Below are 22,321 nucleotides of genomic sequence, written 5' to 3'. Positions count from 1 at the left end.
AACACACACATCCTGAGAATAGAATGCAGTAAAGGAAGAGAGTTTCCAGAAAAAAATATAGTTCTAATAACCCTCCCTATCCTTCTTCCATTACTCATTTTTCCTGAGTCTGAAACATGGTTTGAACTTGACCTATTTCAATTGTCTTGTCCATAAAGTGCCTGTGTATTAATGTTTGTAGTTGCTTTTCAATTAGAAGGAAAGTGTGTGAATATATGTAACCATTCAAGTAAGAGATATTTCTTAGCTAGGTAACCATCTCTGACCTTCACCTCTGCCCATTATCACTCTGGAATATTATAAAAACATTTTTTATTTGCAATTGAAATGTTTATTATGAAAAAATTGCATTTGAGCTAAAAGAAATTCATTACCATAATTTACTGTTACCTTTATGTAACTTGCAAAGCGCTCCGGTTTTCTCTCATTAAAAAACAATGTATTCATCTATAGGTCTACTTTAAAAAATTAATCACTAAGAATTTATTTCACTTCCCACAAGGAAATTTTTACATGAGAATATCAGGAGCAGGGAATAAGAGAAAAGGAAGATGATGTTGTTGGAGAATGTTTCATATCTGCCAAATTTCTTAGCTCTCCCTTGGACAGAAATGGAAAAATACTATCAAATTCTGACCTTTTTGCACCCATTTTTAGACCCCATGTAAGTCATGCCCACTTAAACATTTTGTTTTAATTCTGGGGATTCTTTAATGTAGTTCCATAAGTACTGAACACCCATGCTATTTTACTACTGGGTTAAGGACGGCAGAAGAGTATTAAAGTGAGAATTACTTGACTCATCATTCATTAAAAATCCCTAAAATTTAATAGCCTTACCACTGACTCCCATTCTCAGTTACAATAATTTGTTGTTTTCGCCATCTGCTAGCAAATACATAATAATGTGTGATTGGTAACATAAGGTGATTTTCTTCATATCTAATCATATTCATCTGTAACTACAATATCCAATGGATAGCAATAAGAAATAGCAGATGTTACAAGATTCGGTTATTGTCATTCTATGCAAAGTTATAACTAAATATTTGCAAAATTATAACTAAAGAAACATGCTTTTATGAAAAGAGATCAAGATTATCTTTTGTTTATCAAATGTTTACAATACAACCAAGACATTTGTAAATGGCATCTATTTTTAAATTCCAGTATTGAATTATAGTATAGGGGTAAAAAAAGGCCCAAGTTCCATAGTAATTATGAAATATTCATTTTATTAATAATTTATATACAAATATATTAGTTTAAAATGATTATGATACATTTACACACTAAATTTAAATCCTACAAAGTTTTAATGTCATCAAAAGCAATTAATCAGATTAATTTTCACAGATCAGTTCCTCAATTTCATCTTCACTATCAGAATCTTCATAAAATGAAATTGTGGCTTGAATTGGAAAATTTTTCAGAAGAGCTTCTGCTTCTTGATATAAGTAATCATAACACTTTGATTTTGGCCAAAATAGTCTGAAAGAAGCACACAACATAATACACTTTACTTTTTCATATTCAGAATCCTTATACTCATGAAATGTTCAAATTTCCAGAGCCCCATACATTTAACAATTGTTTTATGCATTTTGACACAGTTTTAAGATAAAGAGCTTTAAAATGCTACTATCACAGCTTTCATGGAGTCTACTTGCTGAAGTATCAATAACTGCTTGATTACTTTAAAAATCTTTATCCAAGGTGTAAAATGAGTCAAACAAATTCACACTAAACACTGATTGAGCCTAAAGTCAATTTTTAGCTCACTTTATTACGCATCATGATATATTTATTCTTTAAAAAATATAGAAGAAGGTTTGTCTTCCAATTTCCAAATTCCTTAGGAATAAAAATTGAGTCTTACCACTACATTAAAAAATCCGATGGTAGGCAACTTTGCAAAGACAAAAAAATATTATGCACCTTACACGAAGGCAGAAATTACCTAGTATCTTGCATAAAGCTCACAGATTTAACTCTTAGTTACAGATGTAGCCAAAGTAAGTTTAGGGAAGTACAAAAAGCAACATTTTTAAAGTTTGTCTATGGTCTCACAACTTGAAGTACAGAAAGGCTACCTCTGACCTCAAGCTTGATCCCATCACCCTCCCCTTGCCACATCAAATTAAATTTGGAAACACCATACTGAGATACTGAGAATGACACTGGTTTTATACAAATAATTTTCATGTAAACATGATTACCTCAGAATTTCAAATTTATGAAAAATATTAATCTTGTCATCTGGTCTTCTATTATTTTTCATCCAAGGAAAAGAGGAGGGATAAGGCTGAATCACCAACTATAGTACAGTCATTTCAGTGGAGTAAGTAGCCCCATGTACCCATATAATAGAGTGATTTTAACAAAGAGAAGGTACATTATGTTTAGTATACTCCATTTTGAAAAGCAGAAAGATGGGTAATGTAGTTTGTAAATCTTTTTAGCAAAATGGTGAAAAATTTTTTTATAATTTTGCTGTCAAATTAGTAACCATCAATAATTCAGTCATTCAATCCATATTTCAGTGCTCTTGTGTGCCAGACATAATTTGTAATTCAAAGATGAATAAATCATGGCCCCTACCCTCAAGAGTTGTCAATTGAGTAAAAAGAATCAGAAACCACTACCGCTCAGGATAGAAAATAATAAAAATAAAATAAAATTAAGAGCAGTACATATATATTGCTACAATAATTCAGAAAAGAAAGGAATTGATTATATAGGATTTCTCTAACATACATTTACCAAATGTCCCCAAGTCTGTATTTCCACTTAAGATCCTGATGCTGGGTCCCCGATCTATATATGTAGCTCTCAAATGGACATCACTATTTGGATGCCCCACAGGCACATTAAATACCATAAATGGAAAATTGAACTCATTATCTTGCTCCCCAAATCTGTTTTAGCCCTAATTTCCATTCTGTTAGTATAGCATTCAACCTGGTCATCAGCCACAAACTCGGGAGCCATTCTGTCTTTTTTACCTACAATATCCAATACATTATAAGCTTAATCTAGTCTATCACCTAAGGATTCCCCAAATTCACCCAGTCCTATCCCCACTTCCAATGCCTTAGAATGGCTCTTTATCATTCTTGCCTGAGCATTTTCAATAACTTCCAATTTCATCTTTTGGTGTTCTAACGAAGCCTATACACCAGTTTCTTAGTGATTTTTCTAAAATGTATATCTAATGACACCATTCTTCTGGTTAAAACTCTTTGAGTAACCCTCAAAACCACTTACAGAATAAAGTCCATGAGTTCCCAATGCCACATACAGGATTAGGACTAAACTCTGTATGAAGGTGTACAAGATGTAGCCTTTGGCTTCCCTGCTGGAATGGCCACAGCTTCACATACCCCAATTCCAGCTCCTTAATGGATACTCCCAGGAGTCATGCTGTTTTCCTATGCTACCTCTTTTCCTATCTCTTTTCCTATGCTATTACTTAGGCCCCTACCTCCCCCACCTACTGTCTACCTGGCTAACTTCAAGACTCAGCCAAGTAACCATAACCTACAATACACACTTCCTGACCCATCCCCATTCCCTCTGGCCGTGTTAGACACTTCATGCCCTGAATGAATATATTTGTAAAACTGACCAAATTGAACTCTATAACAACACTTGCCACTGCGGCTGTGATTATTTTTTCCTGCGCCTTTCCCTAGTGGTAGGAAATTAATCAACATGCTATTTATAAACACACACACATTTTACAAACATCATATAGCTCTTCTAACAGCTCTCTGAAGTAGGCAAACTGCAGTATTAATCTTTCACCTGAATAAAAGCTACAAAGAATCCTACAGAAAGGCTGACTTCCTGTGCCTAGAACACTTATTCTTATGCCAAATAACTTGTGATCCCTTTTATGATCCTTAGTAATCTTTAGAATTTTCATCATATTCCCATTTTCTCTTACATGTCAAGCTCTATTTGCTAGATTTACTGTAAAACTGCAACTTTGAACACCATTCTTCCTTCCGGTTTGCAAGAGATAAGAATATACACACGCTGCCTGGTGTGAAGCCAATTTCATTCGGATCCCTTGGCGTAAAAATAAAAAAACTGGTTCTGCACAAAATGTCACAGTTCAAATTTTACTATATCGTCCACTTTGCCTCTAACATAGTCCTTAAGCTTTTACTGAGAATGCACAATTCTTTTAGGTAAGAGCATGACCTCCTACATTTTTCAATGCAATGAATAAAGGATTTCTGGGACGGGGAGGATAAAGTAAGCTTGAAGATTGATTTTCCAAGAGAGAAAAACTGCAGGACCAGCTGCTGAGCTGGGTTGTGCGACGTCCCCGGCTCTTCGCTAGGGCGGGAGGATCAAGAGACCTTTGGTTTGGCCAGTCACTCACCTGACCGGGTGTCTGTATCGGGAAAGCTTTCCAGAGGCTTCGGTCATTCCGGGGCCATTGGGCATCTGGGAACATAAAGAGATGAATCACAGTTATCACTCACCTTCTTCTGGAAATTGGAAACGAGCACTACCAAGTGTTCCTCGCGCCCGCAGGGAACGTGACCCCGGCTCTGAGCAGCCTCGCTCTCGGTCGGATCCGTGTGTTCCAGTTGCTCTGGAGGACACACTCGCCGCATCAGCTCTGACAGGGCCACCGGTAGGGCCACCGGCTGGCGCGATCTTAAGCGAGGGGCAGGCCGGGCACGTGTCCTTCTCGGACCGGGTGTCTCCAGCCTTGGTTGATCTTCTGCGCCCCTCGGAGGCGCTGCCCGCCACGCGCAGCTCACTCACCGCCTCCGCGGCGTGGTGCGGCGCCTCCTCCTCCCGCTCGCCTCGGGCGTCAACCCAAGGTCTCCAGAAGCCTCCGGATCTGCAGGGTGGGGAGCAAAGACGCGCAGGGGAGACGTGAGCCCAGACCCGGCAGAAGTATTTGCACCCGAGTGCAGGCCGAGGGGGTGTGGGGGGGCGGCGAGCGGGGGGGAGGAGCTGGGGAGGTGCGGTAGGGAGTGGTGGGGTGGGGGAGGTGCAGGGCAGTGGCGAGGAGCGATACCCCGACTCCGAGCCTCCGTGCCACGTGGGGCGGTCGAGGACCGACGGCAGCAGGCGGCTGCAGCGCGCGCACTCGCGGGCTCCGCTCTCGCAGCGCTCTGCGGTCTCCATGGCGCGGCGGGGCTCGGTGGACCGCCGCTGTCAGCTCGCGGGCTAGCCTGGCCCCTTCCGCCCACCGGCCCCAACCCCGAGCTTATATAGCCCCGCGGCCTGCTGCGTATTGGGAGATTCGTTGCCTGTCCGCCCCTCTCTGCCCGGCTAGCCGCATAAACAAAAAGGCTGCGCGTGAAGGTGCAATGGGTTCAACCCGGTGCGAACGCGTGTAACTCCCAAATGGCCCGGGAAGGGGTTTGTCGAGGGAGTGTTAATCGCTCTTCACACATAGCTGCGGGGGAAAAAACAACATTCGCCCGAGCAGCCAATTTCCAAGTGAAGAAGAGGTTAGGAGGGGATAAAATTAAGTGATTCTACACGTTTTGTGTATTTCTGCAAAAAGGCCAAGTGGCTGGTAATTGCTTGACTCGCCAGTCTCACGGCTTTTTGGCCTTCGACAAATGAAACTGGTTCTGCACCCCGTAGTCTAAAAGCTGGGATGCGGAGCGAAGTAAAAGTAATGGCCTTAACTCCTCTTTCTGGCACAGTACAAGATAGGTGAATGAATGACCGCAAGGAATATCATTTTGTTGTTGTTTTCTTTTTATTGTATTAACATTCTGGTTCATACATCTGCCTATTATTAAGATAATAAAAAGTTCACAAGAGATGAATAGTAAAACCTTGAATGTTCCAGCCAAGAAAGTCAGAGACGGGAGTCACCTGATTTATTATATTACCTTCTCATGTCTTTGTGATTTCCCCCAATATCTTATCGGTGGCCCCTGAAAATAAGTCTTGCGTTTCATCTGTAATTCTGTCGGTACTTGGCATTTTGTCATTCAGTGATAATTAGAAAATTATTTTGTGGGGTTGAGATATGTGAAGAATGATAATGAAATCTTGAAAAGTTATGATACAGGACAAGTTAGTCAATCTCTTTGTACCCTGTTTCTCTCATTTAAGTTACCCCTGGCTCACTACAGAGATCCACTAATTTGTGTAAAAAAAAAAAAAAGTGCTGTGCTTTAAAGAAACAATGATATATATAAATATCATAGTTCTTTTTCAAAATAATAGAGCTATTTAATAGAGCTAACTTTCTCTTAAAAGGTATAGATAAAAACCTTGAATGTAAGCTATAGTTGCTGCTATTCATTCAGTGACTGCATAGGAAAATAATCCATTTAATTAATACTTTAAGGGCCTATAATGATCTACCCATTAGGAAGGTGAGATATGGTTTGCCTCAGATAATGAAATCCATAACAATAGGCACTTAATGTGTGTCTCAATGTCCTAGAATTATTGTTGAGCTAAATAAAATAAAACTGATGGAATGTTTGTTACAATGCCCAACACATAGTAGTAAGCTCTCAACAAATTTTCAGATGTTTAAAAAATATAAGCCCTTAACAGATGTTAAGCTATCTGATCAAATGGCTTATCATTTCATTTCTGTAAATATCTTTTGAGGTACCTGGAATATGCTAAGTACTGTGCTTTCCAGATATAACGGTGAATAAGATATCTCCCCTATCCACAAGAGGATTATAGTCATGATAATGGCCACATAAGCAAATGTTTTCAAAAAGTGCCATATTCAATAACAAAGGCACATTTTAGGCAGAGAACTGGTATGAGGGAGGGAATAGATATGTCTGCTTGGGACAACCTGAAAGCCTTTTTAGGGTAAATGAAACCTAAATCGAGGTTTCTTAGAAGGATCAGTCAAGAAATAGTATAGTCTCTGTGTGTGTGGGAGCTGGGCGGTGCAGGAGTGGGATGAGAAGGTATTGCTGGAGCAGAAATGTGGTTGAGGTGATAGAAAGAGCTTAGACTACTAAAGCCTAGTATACTACGGCAAAGCATTTTGGTGAAAGATTTTAAGCAGGTGAGTGGAATGGTTAAAGTTTATATTTTATAAAAATTATTCTGGAAGCCGTATGGAAGATGGATAGGGTAGGCTGATACTGGAGACAAGATCATTTACAAAGTCACTGCAATAGATAATGAGAAGATTATACTAAGGATACAAATGAAAGAATATATTTGAAGACTACTTAGGGAATAGAATCTACAGAACCAGCTGAATCATAAAATGTGAGTGGACATGAAAGTGGAGTCTCAATATGCTCTAGATAATTTAGGTTATGGCTCAAACAAAGACAAAGTAAAAAGGGAATATAGGAGAAAGGACAGGTGAGATGCTTTTATGCTGTTTTATTCTGTTAATAGTGTAGAGGGAAAAGAATTAATGAATTTGGTCTTGATCTTGAGTCAGTCAAGTCGAGGTGAGCTATGTGGCAATAACAAATAACTCCAAAATCTCACAGGCTTAAAATAATAGAGATTTATTTCTCACTTATGCTGTATGTACATTTTTGGTTGGTGGGAGATCTGTGCCACATTATCTTCACATGAGGATTCAAGCTGATGGAGCCTCTTTCCTCTGAAATGTTGCCAATTGTCAAATCAGGAGGAAGGGAATAAAGTTATGAGTGCCAGTTTTTAAAGGTTTCTACCGAGAAGTGACACACATCACCTCCAATATGTTGCATTGGCCAAAACAAGTCATATGACACACCTAATTTCAAAGGAGCAGGGAAGTCCAATTCCATCGTGTATCCAGAAAGAGGAGAAACAGAAATAAACAGCAGATAAGAGTAACCTGCCCTTCTGGCTACCGAATATTCGGTTAACCTTCCTTCTTGCATGCAAAATGCAGTCACCCAAAGAAAGGAACCCAGATGAGATCTAATAGATTTTAGAGGACGTACTTAGTAACACATAGGTGGAGAAAATATCCAGGAGACAGCCAGAGAAGGGAAATCTGGAGTTCAGTAGAGAGCTTAGGGCTAAAGATTTTAATGTGGGAGTCATAATAAAAGAAGTGGTAACTAAAACGATAGGAATTTATTGGTTTTTCCCAGAGAAATTTTATAGCTTGAGAACAGGACCAAGGACAGAGCTCTGGAGAACAATATTTGATTGTAAACTGAGTTTGCAAAAATTAATTAATTAATTAATCTCACTGAAAAGGAATGGTGAAGGTGGTAGTAGGTGCATTGGTGGAGCAGGTGTGATGGAAACGTGAGATGAAAATATTCCAACAAGGAAGGAAAGGTCCAAGGCGTTAAGTGCCACCAAGGGGTCAAATAAGATCAGGACATGTGTTAATTGAATTTGACAAAATTAAGGGGTTTATATGATTTTAAAACAACATGTTGAGTGGGAAAAGAAGATTTTTGCAGTAAGTTGAGATGTATAGGTGAAGAAATAAAAACAATGAGATGAGACTACTCTTTTGAGAGGAAAAGAGAGAAGGGGAAAAGAGAGAAGGGGAATGCTGGTAAGTAGTACAGGGGTCTTGTTTTACGGGTGCAAGAGAGAGGATGAGATGAAGAGAGGAGACAGGAGAACAAAAGCCTCTAGATTGAGAAGACTGGATGATGGCTATGGTTCCCTAGGAAGAAGAAAGAAATGAGGTCAGTAGCCCTGGGAAGAGTCTCCTGCATTTGGAGAGTGTGCATCAGTGATGACAGTAATCCATGTCTGGGAACACTGGAGAAACAAATGTAATCAAGGTGACTAGATCTGGGGTGGAGAAGGAGGGGTGTAATGTGATAATGAGACATAAGTAGAGAGAACATCAGTTGTCTTAAAATTGTGACCGAAAGAATGAATTAATAAAAAGTAAAAAGGGAGACTAGTTAATAAATACATGGTAAGACTGACAAAATTTAGGTAAACTGAGAAATAGAAATATGGATTGTTAGAGCTATAAAATCCTAAATCTTCCATTGATGCATTTATTCAATTTATGCTACCTATTTATACAGATGTTGAAGCTGATATCCAGTGTGGAGAGACCAATATAACTTATTCATGTTACATTTTAAGTTTATTTTAGAATTCTATATGAGTCCCACTAATGTATTTAAAATATGTGCTTTATAAAATTGTGATATAATTGACATACAACCTTATATTAATTTCAGGTATACAACATGAGGATTTGATACTTGTATATATTGCAAAATGATCATCACAATAAATCTAGCTAACATCCATGATCAAACATAGTTACAAAGTCCTTTTTCTTGTGAGAGAACTTTTAAAATCTACTCTCTTAGTAATTTTCAAATATGCATTACAGTACTATTAACTATAGTCACCAGGCTGTACATTGCATCTGCAGAACTTATTTTATAACTGGAAGTTTGTACCTTTTGACTACCTTCACTCATTTCACTCATCCCCCAGCTCCTGCCTCTCTCTAGCAACCACCAATCAATTCTCTATGAGTTTGTTTATGTTTTTGTTTAGATTGTACATATAAGTGAGATCATACAGTATTTGCCTTTCTCTGACATTTCACTTAGCCCAATGCCTTCAAGTTCTGTACATGTTGTCACAAATGGCAGGATTTCCTTTTTAATGGATGAATTATATTCCATTGTATATTTGACAGACACTTAGGACACTCCCATGATTTGGCTATTGTAAATAATACTGCAGTTAACATGGGAGTGCAAATACCTCTTCAATATCCTGTTTTCTTTTTTTTAATTAAATTTATTGGGGTGACATTGGTTAATAAAATTATATAGGTTTCAAGTGCACAATTCTTTAATACATCATCTATATATTGCATTGTATGTTCACCACCAAAACTCAAATCTCCTGGGGCCGGCCCGGTGGCTCAGGCAGTTAGAGCTCCATGCTCCTAACTCCAAAGGCTGCCAGTTCGATTCCCATATGGGCCAGTGGGCTCTCAACCACAAGGTTGCCAGTTCAATTCTTCGACTCCCGCAAGGGATGGTGGGCAGCGCCCCCTGCAACTAAGATTGAACACCACACCTTGAGCCGAGCTGCCGCCGAGCTGCCGCTGAGCTCCCAGATGGCTCAGTTGATTGGAACGTGTCCTCTCAACCACAAGGTTGCCGGTTCGACTCCCACAAGGGATGGTGGGCTGTGCCCCCTGCAACTAGCAACTGCAACTGGACCTGGAGCTGAGCTGCACCCTCCACAACTAAGACTGAAAGGACAACAACTTGAAGCTGAACAGCACCCTCCACAACTAAGATTGAAATGACAACAACTTGACTTGGGGGGAAAAAAAAACAAACTCAAATCTCCTTCTGTCATCATATATTTTACCCCCTTCAGCCTTTTCTATCTCCCCCACCCCCTTTATCCTCTGGTAATCACTAAACTATTGTCTGTGTCTATGAGTTTTTGCTTGTTTGTTTGTCAATATCATATTTTCATTTCCTTTGGATAAATACCCAGAAGTAGAATTGCAAGATCCTATAGTAGTTTCATTTTTTTGAGTAACGTCCATACTGTTTTCCACAGTGCCTGCACCAATGTACATTCCCACCAACAGTGCCAAATGTTCCCTTTTCTGTACTTTCTCACCAACACGTCTTGTTTCTTGTCTTTAAAAAAAAATTTTTTAAAATGTTTTATTACTTTCAGCTGTACAAAGCAATGTACTACTTAGACATTTACACCCCTCACAAAGTGACACCCCCAATCTACGACCCCTCTGACATCATATACAGCTCTTAAAATACCATTGACCATATTCCCTATACTGTACTTTACATCCCATCACCATATAATACTTAATTATAGTTGACATTCAATATTCTACTTCAGCTTCGGTGTATAGTGCAGTGGTCAGGCATCTACACTGTTTAAGAAGTCATCCCCGATAAGTCCAATACCGTAATAGCCATTCTACCACCTTGAAGTGATACCTTGTTGAGGTTTTGATTTGCATTTCCCTGTTGATTAGTAATGTTGAGCAACTTTTCAGGTACCTGTTGGCCATCTGTATGTATTTTTTGGAAAAATGTCCATTCAGATCCTCTATCCACTTTTTAATTGGATTGTTTTGGGATTTGTTTTGTTTGCTATTTAGTTGTACCAGTATTAGTTCTCTCTATACTCTGGATATTAACCCTTTATCAAATATATGATTTGCAAATATATTCTCCTATTTGGTAGATTGCCTTTTTATTTTGTTGATGGTTTCCTTGACTGTGCAGGAGCTTTTAGTTTCATGTAGTTCAATTTGTTTATTTTTGTTTTTCTTGTCTTTGCTTTTGGTGTCAAATTCAAAAAATCATTGCCAAGACAATGCCAAGGAACTTACCGCTTATGTTTTCTTCTAGGAGTTTTATGGTTTCAATTCTTATGTTAAAGTCTTTAATCCATTGAGTTGACTTTTGAGTATGTTGCAAGACAGTAATCCAATTTCATTCTTTTGCATGTGGATGTCCAGCTTTTGCAACACACTTATTGAAGAGGTTATCGTTTCCCCACTGTATATTCTTGGCTCTTTTGTCATAAATTAACTGACCATATATACATGGGTTTACTTCTAGGCTTTCTATTCTGTTCCATTGAACTATGTATCTGTTTTTATGCCAATACTATACTATTTTGATTACTATGTTTTTGTAATATAGGTTGAAATCAGGGAGCATGGTGCTTTCAGCTTTGTTCTTCTTCTCAAGATTACTTTGGCTCTTCTGGGTCTTTTGTGGTTTTGTACAAACTTTAGGATTGTTTTTTCTATTTCTGTGAAAAATGCCATTGGAATTTTGAAAGGATTGCATTGAATCTGGAGATTGTTTTAGGTAGCATGGACATTTTAGCAATATTAATTCTTCCAATCCATGAGCACAGAATATATTTCTATTTATTTGTGTCTTCTTCAATTTATTTTATCAGTATCTTACAGTTTTTAGTGTACAGGTCTTTCACCTCCTTGGTTAAATTTATTCCTAGGTATTTTATTCTTTTTGATACAATTGTAAATAGGATTATTTTCTTAATTTCTCTTTCTGATAATTTACTATTGGTATATAGAAATGCAATTGATTTTTTTTGTATCCCACAACTTTACTGAATTTGTTTATTAGTTCTAACAGGTTTTTTTTTTTTTTTTTTGGTGGGTCTTTAAGGTTTTCTATATATAATACCATGTCATCTGCAAAAAGAGACGTTTTACTTCTTTCTTCCCAATCTAGATGACTTTTATTTCTTTTTTTCTTGCCTAATTGCTCTAGCTAGGACTCCCAATACTGTATTGAATAAAAGTGGTGAGAGTGGGCATTCTTATGTTTTTCCTGATCTTAGAGTCTAAGCTTTAAGCTTTTCACTAATGAGTATGATGTTAGCTTTAGGTTTGTCATATATGGCCTTTATTATGTTGAGGTACATTCCCTACATACCCACTTTTTTGGTAGATTTTTTAATCATAAATGGATGTTGAATTTGTCAAATGCTTTTTCTGTGCTTATTGAGATGATCATATGAATTTTATTCTTTATTTTATTAATGTGGTGTATCACATCGCAGATGTTGAACCTTCCCTGCATACCTGGAATAAATCTCACTTGATCATGGCGTGATCCTTTTAATTACTTTTGAATTTGGTTTACTAATATTTTGTTTAAGAATTTTGCATCTATGTTCATCAGGGATTTTGACCTATAGTTTTCTTTTTTGTGTGAAATCTTTGTCTGGTTTTGGTATCAGGGTAATAATGGTCTCATAAAATTAGTTTGGAAGTATTCCCTCCTCTTCTATTTTTTGGAACAGTTTGAGAACAACTGGTATTAATTCTTCTTTAAATATTTGGGGAAATTCACTAGTAAACCACCTTGGTCCGTACTTTTGTTTGTTGGAGGAGGGGGGTTTGGTTACTGATTTAATCTTCTTACTAGTAATCAGTCTGTTCAGATTTTCTATTTTTTCATAATTCATTTTTTTAAACATTTTTTAAAATTAGTTTCAGGTGTACAAAACAATGTAACAGTTAGACATTTATCATTTATATCCCTCACACAGTGACAACCCTGCTCACCCCTCTGACATTGCACACAGCCATTACATTTCCACTGTCTCTATTCCTAATGCTGTACTCCGCTTCTTGTAAATATATGTGTGTGTGTGTGTCTGTCTGTGTGTGTGTGTGTGTGTGTGTGTGTGTGTGTGTGTATAATTGTAATTGACATTCATTATTGTTCAACTTCAGCTTCAGGTGTAAAGTGCAGTGATCAGGCATCTACATCATCCCTGAGGTGGTCTCCCTAATGAGAGACAAGTGTCCATTGGATACCCTACAAAATCTTTACAACATTATTGATTATATTTCCCAAGTTGACTTTCGGATCCCCGTGGCAATCTTGTGGTTACTGACTGTGCTTTCTAATCCCCTCACCTCCTTCATCCCCACCCCCTCCCATCTAGCAACCCTCAGTTTTTCCTTTATGTCTCTGAGACTGTTTCTGATTAGTTCATTCATTTATTCTTTTCTTTGGATTCCACATATAAGTGAGATCATATGGTATTTGTCTTTCTCTGTCTGACTTATTTCACTTAACATAATGTTCTCTAGGTCCATCCATATTGTTGCAAATGGTAAGATTTCATTCTTCTTTATGGCTGCGTAATACTCCATTGTATAAATGTGCCACAGTGTCTTAATCCAGTTGTCTACTGATAGGCATTTCAGTTGTTTCCATGTCTTGGCTATTGTGTATAGTGCTGCAATAAACATAGGGGTGCATATATTTTTTGTCATAATTCATTCTTAATAGGTTGTATTTTTCTAGGAATTTATCAATTTCTATAATATGTGCTTCATATAATATATCAAAATGCTCTTCCTAACACATCAATGAGGTTGACAAATCTACACAATCTTTTAAGATTCAAAATATTAAAAACTTTATTTAAGAAAGAACTTCCTTTGATTTATCAAACAAATAATTCTTGACACTAGCTATGTGTCAGGTGCTATTCTAGGAGCTTGGTATATGTCATTGAACAAAACAGACAAAACTCCCTATCTTCATGGAGCTTACATTCTAACAGACACCTGAGCCTTCAACTTTTATATTTTACTAAAACAAAGTATTGTAAATTAACTTTACACATGGTGCATGTGTACCTAACATGCTTTTTAAAAAAAATCTTTGGAGTTTTGCATGACTAGAAGATGAGAGAAGGGAAGTATGCTGTGGAGAAAGGCTACTAGGTGATAGTCCCTGAGAAGGAAGAATGGAAAAAAAATCAAGACTACGTAAAAGCAACGTATATATGTGCTTCTCTATTATCCAGAAAATATTAATCAATGAAAAGAAAAATTAGAGCTTGAATGAGATTGCCATTTTGAATGTGACCTGATTTACCCTGCTCTTTTCGATGGACAGGATGACCTCAGTGAGGGTATGACTTATTCTCCACTCAGAGACTGAGGTGAGAAACAGAAGTGCTAACAAATGAGGGTAACATAATGACTCACCACTGCTATTGCTAACATGTGCCTTCTGAATAATGCCAGTTTTGCTTGCACAGAAGCAGAGCCAGTCTCAATCTATACACATCACCTTTTATCCATGATTTTATGAAAATTATTTAAGGAAAATTGTAACGCATGCCTAATTAGACTCCTTTTTAAAGACTGTACATACAAAATGTGCTCCTTTCTAGGAAAATTTGTGTCTGAATGCCAACAGAGTCTAATTTATTAATATGGTTTGTATTTTGTTTCAATTATGTTTTTATGCAGAAAAGTTGTGAAAAATCCAATACAAAACCCTAAACATAACATGTATAAGAGATCTTTACAGAATGATGAAAATACACTAAAATTGCCTTATAGTGATGGTTGCATAACTCTGTAATTTACTAAATGTCATTACTTAATGACATTTAATTTAGTTAAAATTGGTGAATTTTATGGTGGACACAGTATAACTCAAAATAAAAACTTTAAATATCACATTAAATGATTGACTTCTACCGATACTCACTCTGGACTTGAACTAAACATCACAATCAGAATCAAGCCTATTTTAAATGTTTCTGATTTGTAGATTTTAAAAAACTTGCATCTTTGGCACAAAAAGTGATTGTTATATTTGTTATAAGTTTAGAATTTACTTTAGGGCATATATTATATTTACACTGGTCCCTGGGCAGTTCCAGGTAATTTGACTGCAGGGCAGTCTCCCAAGGCTCCATGTGGGAGCTCAGATTGGTTGTGATCCGAGCAATTTGTTTAGAAAACGCATTTCTATGTCTGTAGCAAAGACCTAGGCCTCCAAACTATTGAGTTCAGTGACAAACTATCTGTCAGGTCTTTGTCAGTGTGGTCTCCACTACTTCTGATTTGCCAGAACCCAAGAGCTCACACTGAGGCCAGAATGAAAAGAGCATTTGCATCACTCTAACTTGAGATTGAACTAAACAGCAAGCAAGTGCACTCAAGTTGTTAGGAATTTTATTTTGCATTACTGGAAAGTCAAACACATGAATGTGTTCTAAACTTGAGCTCACTTTAGTGAGCTAAAATACTCTACCCCCACCTCCCCCCACCCCTTACAATTGGGTGGGAATTTCTGTGGTCCACATTTTATGCCAAAAAAAAAAAAAAAATCTCATTTGAAACAGTTGATTTAATAGAAGTCTTTTTTCAGTTTGAGGATCAGATTCTAAGAGAAAGGTGGCATTTCCAAGCTTCAGGCATTTGAGAATCTTCCCAGGTTTAAGATAAAGATAACAGTTGTGGTAAAAGCTGACTTAGAACTGAGCAGAGCTAGCATGTGTTGTTTTAAACCAAGAAGGTGCTCACAGATGGCTCAGAGAGAGATTTAGCAAGTCTGTGCTAATCACACTCATACATGGGAATATCTCCATTGAAAACAGCCAGATTGCGCTGTACTCTTCAAGTAACTTCCTTACTTGGTTAATAACAACAATACGGTATAATATTTAATGGCCTAAAATAGTCTATGCTTTATATTATAGTAACAGTTGTATGTATATTATTGAAACCATGAGAGTTCCTGAGAGGTGGTTCCAATGCAAAGTATATTGAAGATACAAAATATTTGTAGAAGTTTAGATTTGGACAAATAAACTATTGTCTAGTTCCTGATGGCTTCATTTCTAGACATTTCTAAACTTCTGTGTTGACACGAAATAGGTTAATTTCTCAAACCTAATAAATTATATAAAATAAAACTACAATATATAAAAATGTATCCATTTTACATAAAATAGATTGACCTATATTTTACTATATTTTACCATGTTTTACCACATCTGACACCTTGTGTTAAATATCCATTAACTACATAATTTTAATATCAAATATTAAATATCAATGGTAAAAATATGATATACCAAGATTTAGTTTTAAAATTTGCTTTTAGAATATAGCATAAAATAGAGAGATGCTTCAGAAAGGAAAACCAGATTCAATTACATATCTATTGATTAGCCACTATATGCCAGACACTGTATTAAGCTTTGCACATTTAGTATAGAATAAGACCAACATGTTTTCCAGCTCTCATAGTGTTTGTATTCTAGTTGGCAAACAAAAAAATAAACCAATGCATAAAGAAGATATGTACAGATTTGCAAGAGCATTATAGACAGAATTAGAAAAGTGATTTAATACAAAGTAATCGGAGGATGCCTCTTTTAAACAGGGTGTCAGGGAATGCCTCTGAAGAGATGACATTTAAGCTGAGACTTGAAGGAAAAATGAAAATGATCCATAAATCATTCCTGCTATAGCCATACCATATAAAATCATAGCAGAAAATACCTATCTGCCCTGGTTGGCTCATACTACTCGGGGGAAACCAGACAGCTGATATGTGGGTTGTTCCAGAGAGGAAAGGACATACTGAATAGTATTTTTCTGTATTTATGTCTGACTTTTATTAAATACTTAGACTAGAGAATTTCTTGTACTATCGAATGAAATTTCTATTTTTTAAATATATAAATGACTCCCAGTTTAATGGGGAGCCAAATTTTAACTGAAAGTATTAAGTTTAAAAGGTGTGATACCATGTCAACAACAATATGTCCATGATAATTTAAGTAAAAAACAAAAATGTAGTTGTATGAAGTTGAGCAGAATTGACTTGTTATTGGATGAAATATCTGTGGGAGTTTACAGAAGACTAAAAGTTAAGAATGAACTATCAATGAAGATTTAGGAAAATGAGACTGTGTATCTTTAATATTGCTAGGCATTATTTAGGCTTTCAATGACCACTAATTAGTTCAAAGAAAGAAAACAGGCAAGTATGATTTTTATAAAACTTCTCTGAATTTTATCCATTACCCCATAATAATCTTGGTTACCATGGTGAGACGTTTCAATTGTCATGATTGTGCAAGAACCTACTGATTGCCTATCCCACAGCTATTCCCTACTTCCCCCCCATTCTTGCTAAAAGAACCCCGATTTTGTGCAGATGAAATCAAGTGCTTTTGGAAAAATTAGGTCCTTCCTCAACCACAAAAAAATCATGATTGGTCAATGCCAATCATGGTAGCCTCATTCTTCTTGCAAGTGATTGGTCTGAGCAGTCGTGTTCAATTCTGAACAGTGATATTTGAAAAGGAGTCAGTGTTAGTGTGCAGGATGCTTCTGGGGAAAAGTCTTTCTTGCTGCCTATAAGGAAAGCAGGGGAGGAAACACACCATTCCTCCACGTTTTACTTCTTGATTTTGTACTTACATTTGATCTCAGGATTTTGGGTTAATGAGAGCTTATATGAGTCAAGATCCTAAAACACAAGTTGGAAGGGTAAAAAGATCCCTGAACATTTTGATGCTGATGAGCCTATCAAATTACCATCTGTGGAAACAGCCAACATCTGGACTTATATGGAATACAAATTTTCTTATTTTAATTTTGCCTCTTTTAGGTGACGTTTAGTTATTTAAGCTATATGTATCTTCACTCAGTGACTGGTTCTATTCTCAGGTATTAATAGTATTCAGTAGACATACTCTTTTTAATCCAACTGTGCAGTTGATTTGGTATTTCAATATAGATAGGTCAAACTAGTCTTCCCAACAATAGGATGAGTTTTCATAATGTCATGTCCGTTGTTAGGTAAATACAAATTATTATGTTTTTTATTATATTATTGATCTTAAAATCTTCATTGTAGAGAAAATGCTATTTAGTAGTTCTCTCCTTTGAAAATTGAAACTTACCAAGCAGGATATTATCTAAGATAGTGGTTCATGAACATTTTAGTCTCAGGACTAAAATGATTGTGTGCTTTAATCTCTTAAAAATGATGGTGTGCTCCAATGTTCACTGCAGCTTTATTTACGGTGGTCAAGACATGGAAACAACCAAAATGTCCCTCGATAGATGAATAGATAAAGAAGATGTGGTATATATACACAATGGAATACTACTTGGCGGTAAGAAAAGATGAAATAGTACCATTTGTGACAACATGGATGGATCTTGAGATTATAATGCTAAGCAAAATAAGTCAAACAGAAAAAAGTAGAGAACCATATGCTTTCACTGATATGTGGTATATAAAACTGAAAACAACAAAAGAACAAGACAAACAAATGAAGGAACAAAAACTCATAGACATAGACAATAGTTTAGGGGTTACCAGAGGGTTGGGGGGAGGGGGTTTCTAGAAGAGGGTAAACTGGGACTAATATATAGTGATGGAAAGAGAACTGACTCTGGGTGGTGAACACGCAATGTGAGATATAGATAATGTATTACAGAATTGTACACCTGAAATCTATGTAACTTTACTAACAATTGTCACCCCAATAAACTTTAATTTAAAAAAACACGATTGTCATAATTGTTCCAAAACAAAACGTTAAAATAAAAATTATTGATTCATAAAGTAGTTTATTCTCTCCTTCATACTCACAGATTCAGTAGCTCTGGGAGTCTGAAGCTATCTTGCCTTTGATTATGGCACTGGGGATGGTTTGAAATCAAGTTTGCTTTAAGTTTGGAAAGGTGAGATGACAGGGTAAATTGGTCTAGTGGGAATACCCTTAACCACTGAATGCCAAGTGCTTTCATATAACTATTAATATTGTATCATTTCAAATTTATAAAAGGGTTGCAAAGACTTCTATATGCCCTTTACTCAGCTTTACCAATTACTAAACATTTTGCCTCCTTGGTCTATTGTTCTATCTATCTATCTATCTATCTATCTATCTATCTATCTATCTATCTATCTATCTATTTATCTTGTACCTAATTTGTCAAATAGTTGAGAGCAAGTTGTGGATACCATGCCCCTTTACCCCTAAATACTTCAGTGTGTATATCCTAAAATCATAACCACAGCACAACTAACAAAATTAGGAAATTTTGCATTGGTATTATGACTGTTATCTAATCCCCAGTCCATATTCAAATGTCACCAATTAGCCCAAGAATGCCTATTTTACTTTTTTTCTTTTCCTGGCTCAGGATCCGATCTAGGATCGTGCATGGAATTTAATTTGCATGTCTCTTTAGTCCCCTTTAATCTGTGATAGCCCCTCAGTCTTTCTTTGTCTTTCATGACCTTAGAATTTTTTAAGAGCATTGACCAATTATTTAGTCGGCTATTCACAATTTGAATGTATCTGATGTTTCCTTATAATAAATTCATGTTACACAAATTTGGGAGAAATAACTCAGCATTAATGTTTTATCTTTTGTCGAGGTGTTATAAGAGGTGGTACATGATGTGGCTTTGTCCCATTGCTGGTGATATTACCTTAATCACCTGTTGAAGGTGCCAGGTTTCCCCATTGTGAAGTTATTTTTCCCTTTGGAATTAATAGGTAGTTATGGAGAGCTATTTTGAGACTTTATACACTATTTTGACCAAGTGTTCTCCACTAATCTTGGCATTCATTGATCAATTAGTATGATGATGGTTTCGAAATGATGATTTTTCTAGCTTTATCATCCCTTTTACATGCATTAATTTGCATTCTAGGCCATAGTATTTTGATTTAAAAAAAATCCAGAGATTCTATCATTCAGAATTTTGTTTGATATTTAAGTCTGTGGGCATGGAAAAGAATAAAGCAATCCGTGGTTTTGTAAAAAAAAAATAAAATAAAAATGTCTTAGTTCAGTCTTCTATAACAAATTGCTATAGACTGGGTGGCTTATAAACATTAGAAATGTATTTTCTCACAGTTCTGAGAAAATAGAAGTCTGAGATCAGGATGCCAGTATGGTAGGGTTCCAGTGAGAACCTCCTTCTTGGTTGCAAACTGCCATCTTCTTGTGGCCTCACGTGAAGGAAAGAGCCAGAGAGCTCTCTGGTGCCTCTTTTACGAAGACCCATTTATATAATGGGCTCCCCCCTCATGACCTACACACCTCCCAAACGCCCCACTTCCCAACAGCATCACACTGAGGGTTAAGATTTTAACATAATGGGTTTTAAGGGGACACATTCACTCTATAACACAAAGTTCTTGAAATTCTGTCTCTACAGTATAATGTTGATGGGTAGTTTTTTTAGAGAAAACTGAGGTAAGTCCTTGGTTTAGGTGTCAGCTTCCTTCAGACTGATGTGTCAGTTATTAGACCTCCATTTATTCCTCTTCTCTGTGCCCTTGAGCATGTATGCATTTTTATAATTCCTTTACTGTCATTTGAGTAGAATTTTAGGAGAGAACTGAGGTAAATGTGTGTATTCAATCCATACTATCTCTAATTATATCATTAAGGGTATTTCAGACTGAAGCAGAACCAAGAACTATTTCCAGGTCAGTACAAAATCAGAAGTGCACACTCTTATTCTATCAAAGATGTGGAAGCATTTAAAAAATTATTTTAGATAAATAAACTGAGGCACTGGGAAGTTAAGTAACTTGTCTAAGATCACTTAGCAGGTAACTGGCAGAGCTAATGTTTGAAACCAAGCAACTTGACTCCAGAGACTGTGCCCTATAACCACTGTGTTATAAAGAATTAATGACCAGAGTTGAACACTGGAAGTACTCAATAGAATGCACAATATCTCGGTGGCTCCTCTATGAAGAGCAGGTTTCCTGTCCTGGGCTGGAGTTCACGGTCATGGATTCATCCTGTTCCCAAAGCAGAGGATTATCAAGAACAAGGCAGGCCTCTCAGTCCTAAGAGGGACTGAAGTTACTACATATTTGTAAATGACATCTAAGAAAGTTTATATTAAAATAGACACATAAATATTAAAAATTTAGAACTCATACCACAACTGATTATTTAGTCAGTCTATCTAAAGTTTTTAGAGTGTAAGACGTTTCCTTGTAATTGGTACATTTAATCCCTCCATCATTTCAGTGCAATACCTCACCCACACCTCAGCTGTACCTGTTTGTCCTCAGATCCAGAACTGGTCAGGGTTGACCTTTCCATTCTTTAGTTATGGTGGGGAAGGGGTGTTCGCCTGGTCATGGGCTGGGGAAGGGAGTCTCTGACTGCTGCAATTATAGACTTTCAACTAATTCTTCTGTTTTCAGCATCTCCCCGCATTCTCATCTTCAAAGGTACTTGGTACCTCTGATTCTTGAGACTTCCCAGGGCTCTGCAGCATGAATCAGCTTTTTTTCTGGTTGTTGCCTTCTCCCACTGCTGCTTTAGGTGTCAGCTTTCTTCAGACTGATGTGTCAGTTAATAGTCCTCCATTTACTCTTCTTTGCCCTTGAGCATGTCTGTCTTTTAAAAATTTATTTACGATCATTTCAGTAGGATTTTAGGAGACAACTGAGATAAATGTGCATATTCAGTCCACAATTTCAGATACATCTTTAATTATATCATTAAAGGTAATTTGGATTGAAGCAGAACCAAGAACAATTTCTAGGTCAGTATAAAATCAGAAGTATATACTCTTATTCTGATAAGACTATTACTGATAAGCTGTTGAGGCAGAAATTAGAGGGATTATTTTTTCTTTTCAAAAAATTTTATTATATTTATTGGGGTGACATTGGTTAATAAAATTATATAGGTTTCAAGTGTACAATTCTATAATATATCATCTATATATCGCATTGTGTTTACCCCCAGTTAAATCTCCTTCAATCACTGAGTTTGATTCCCTTTCACCTTTTCTACTTCCCCCAACCCCCCTTTCCCTTTGGTAAACCACCATACTGTTGTCTATATCTATGAGTGTTTGTGTGTTTGTCTTGTTTATTTGTTGCTTTTAGTTTTAGAACTCACATATGAGTGAAATCATGCAGTTCTCAATTTTTTCCATCTGACTTATTTTGCTTAGCATGATATTCTCAAGATCCATCCATGTTGTCACACATAGCAGTATTTCATCTTTTCTTATGGCTGAGTCATATTCCA

General features: G+C 36.7%; 1 protein-coding gene and 1 long non-coding RNA gene across 4 annotated transcripts in view; one reads left to right on the top strand and one right to left on the bottom strand.

The window, feature by feature from the left end:
• Positions 1 to 1,214: 1,214 nt before the first annotated feature.
• Positions 1,215 to 5,386, bottom strand: RIPPLY2 (ripply transcriptional repressor 2). 3 transcript variants are annotated; one of them, XM_074333258.1, is made up of 4 exons: positions 5,045 to 5,386; positions 4,786 to 4,864; positions 4,394 to 4,458; positions 1,215 to 1,491 (listed from the first exon to the last, which is right to left on the bottom strand). In XM_074333258.1, exons 1-4 carry the CDS (start codon positions 5,152 to 5,154, stop codon positions 1,344 to 1,346), a joined length of 402 nt encoding a protein of 133 aa, XP_074189359.1. In that variant the 5' UTR covers positions 5,155 to 5,386; the 3' UTR covers positions 1,215 to 1,343. The 3 variants fall into 3 exon arrangements, 2 of the variants coding, with proteins under 2 accessions (XP_074189359.1, XP_074189358.1); XM_074333257.1 differs by lacking the exon at positions 4,394 to 4,458 and having other exon boundaries at positions 4,497 to 4,864; XR_012496655.1 differs by having other exon boundaries at positions 1,408 to 1,491; positions 4,394 to 4,864.
• Positions 4,735 to 22,321, top strand: part of LOC141571680 (uncharacterized) — a 50,204-nt gene continuing 32,617 nt past the window's right edge. The window contains exon 1 of the long non-coding RNA XR_012496658.1: positions 4,735 to 4,871. This is a non-coding gene — a long non-coding RNA (uncharacterized LOC141571680). The remainder of the gene's footprint in view (positions 4,872 to 22,321) is intronic.

The sequence above is a fragment of the Rhinolophus sinicus genome, linkage group LG05 (assembly GCF_036562045.2).
Source record: "Rhinolophus sinicus isolate RSC01 linkage group LG05, ASM3656204v1, whole genome shotgun sequence".
Classification (NCBI taxonomy): domain Eukaryota; kingdom Metazoa; phylum Chordata; class Mammalia; order Chiroptera; family Rhinolophidae; genus Rhinolophus; species Rhinolophus sinicus.
The sequence above is the reverse complement of the archived record's forward strand: the minus strand, read 5'-3'. Positions and strand labels throughout refer to the sequence as shown.

Bases quoted from the DNA above. Each gene is read 5' to 3' on its own strand.
- RIPPLY2 (XM_074333257.1), bottom strand. From the start codon at position 5,154: ATGGAGACCGCAGAGCGCTGCGAGAGCGGAGCCCGCGAGTGCGCGCGC. The intron at 4,865-5,044 runs GTATCGCTCCTC...CCCACCCTGCAG, and splicing joins CACGGAGGCTCGGAGTCGGG to ATCCGGAGGCTTCTGGAGAC. The intron at 1,492-4,496 runs GTGAGTGATAAC...TGCTTCTTTCAG, and splicing joins TTTCCAATTTCCAGAAGAAG to ACTATTTTGGCCAAAATCAA.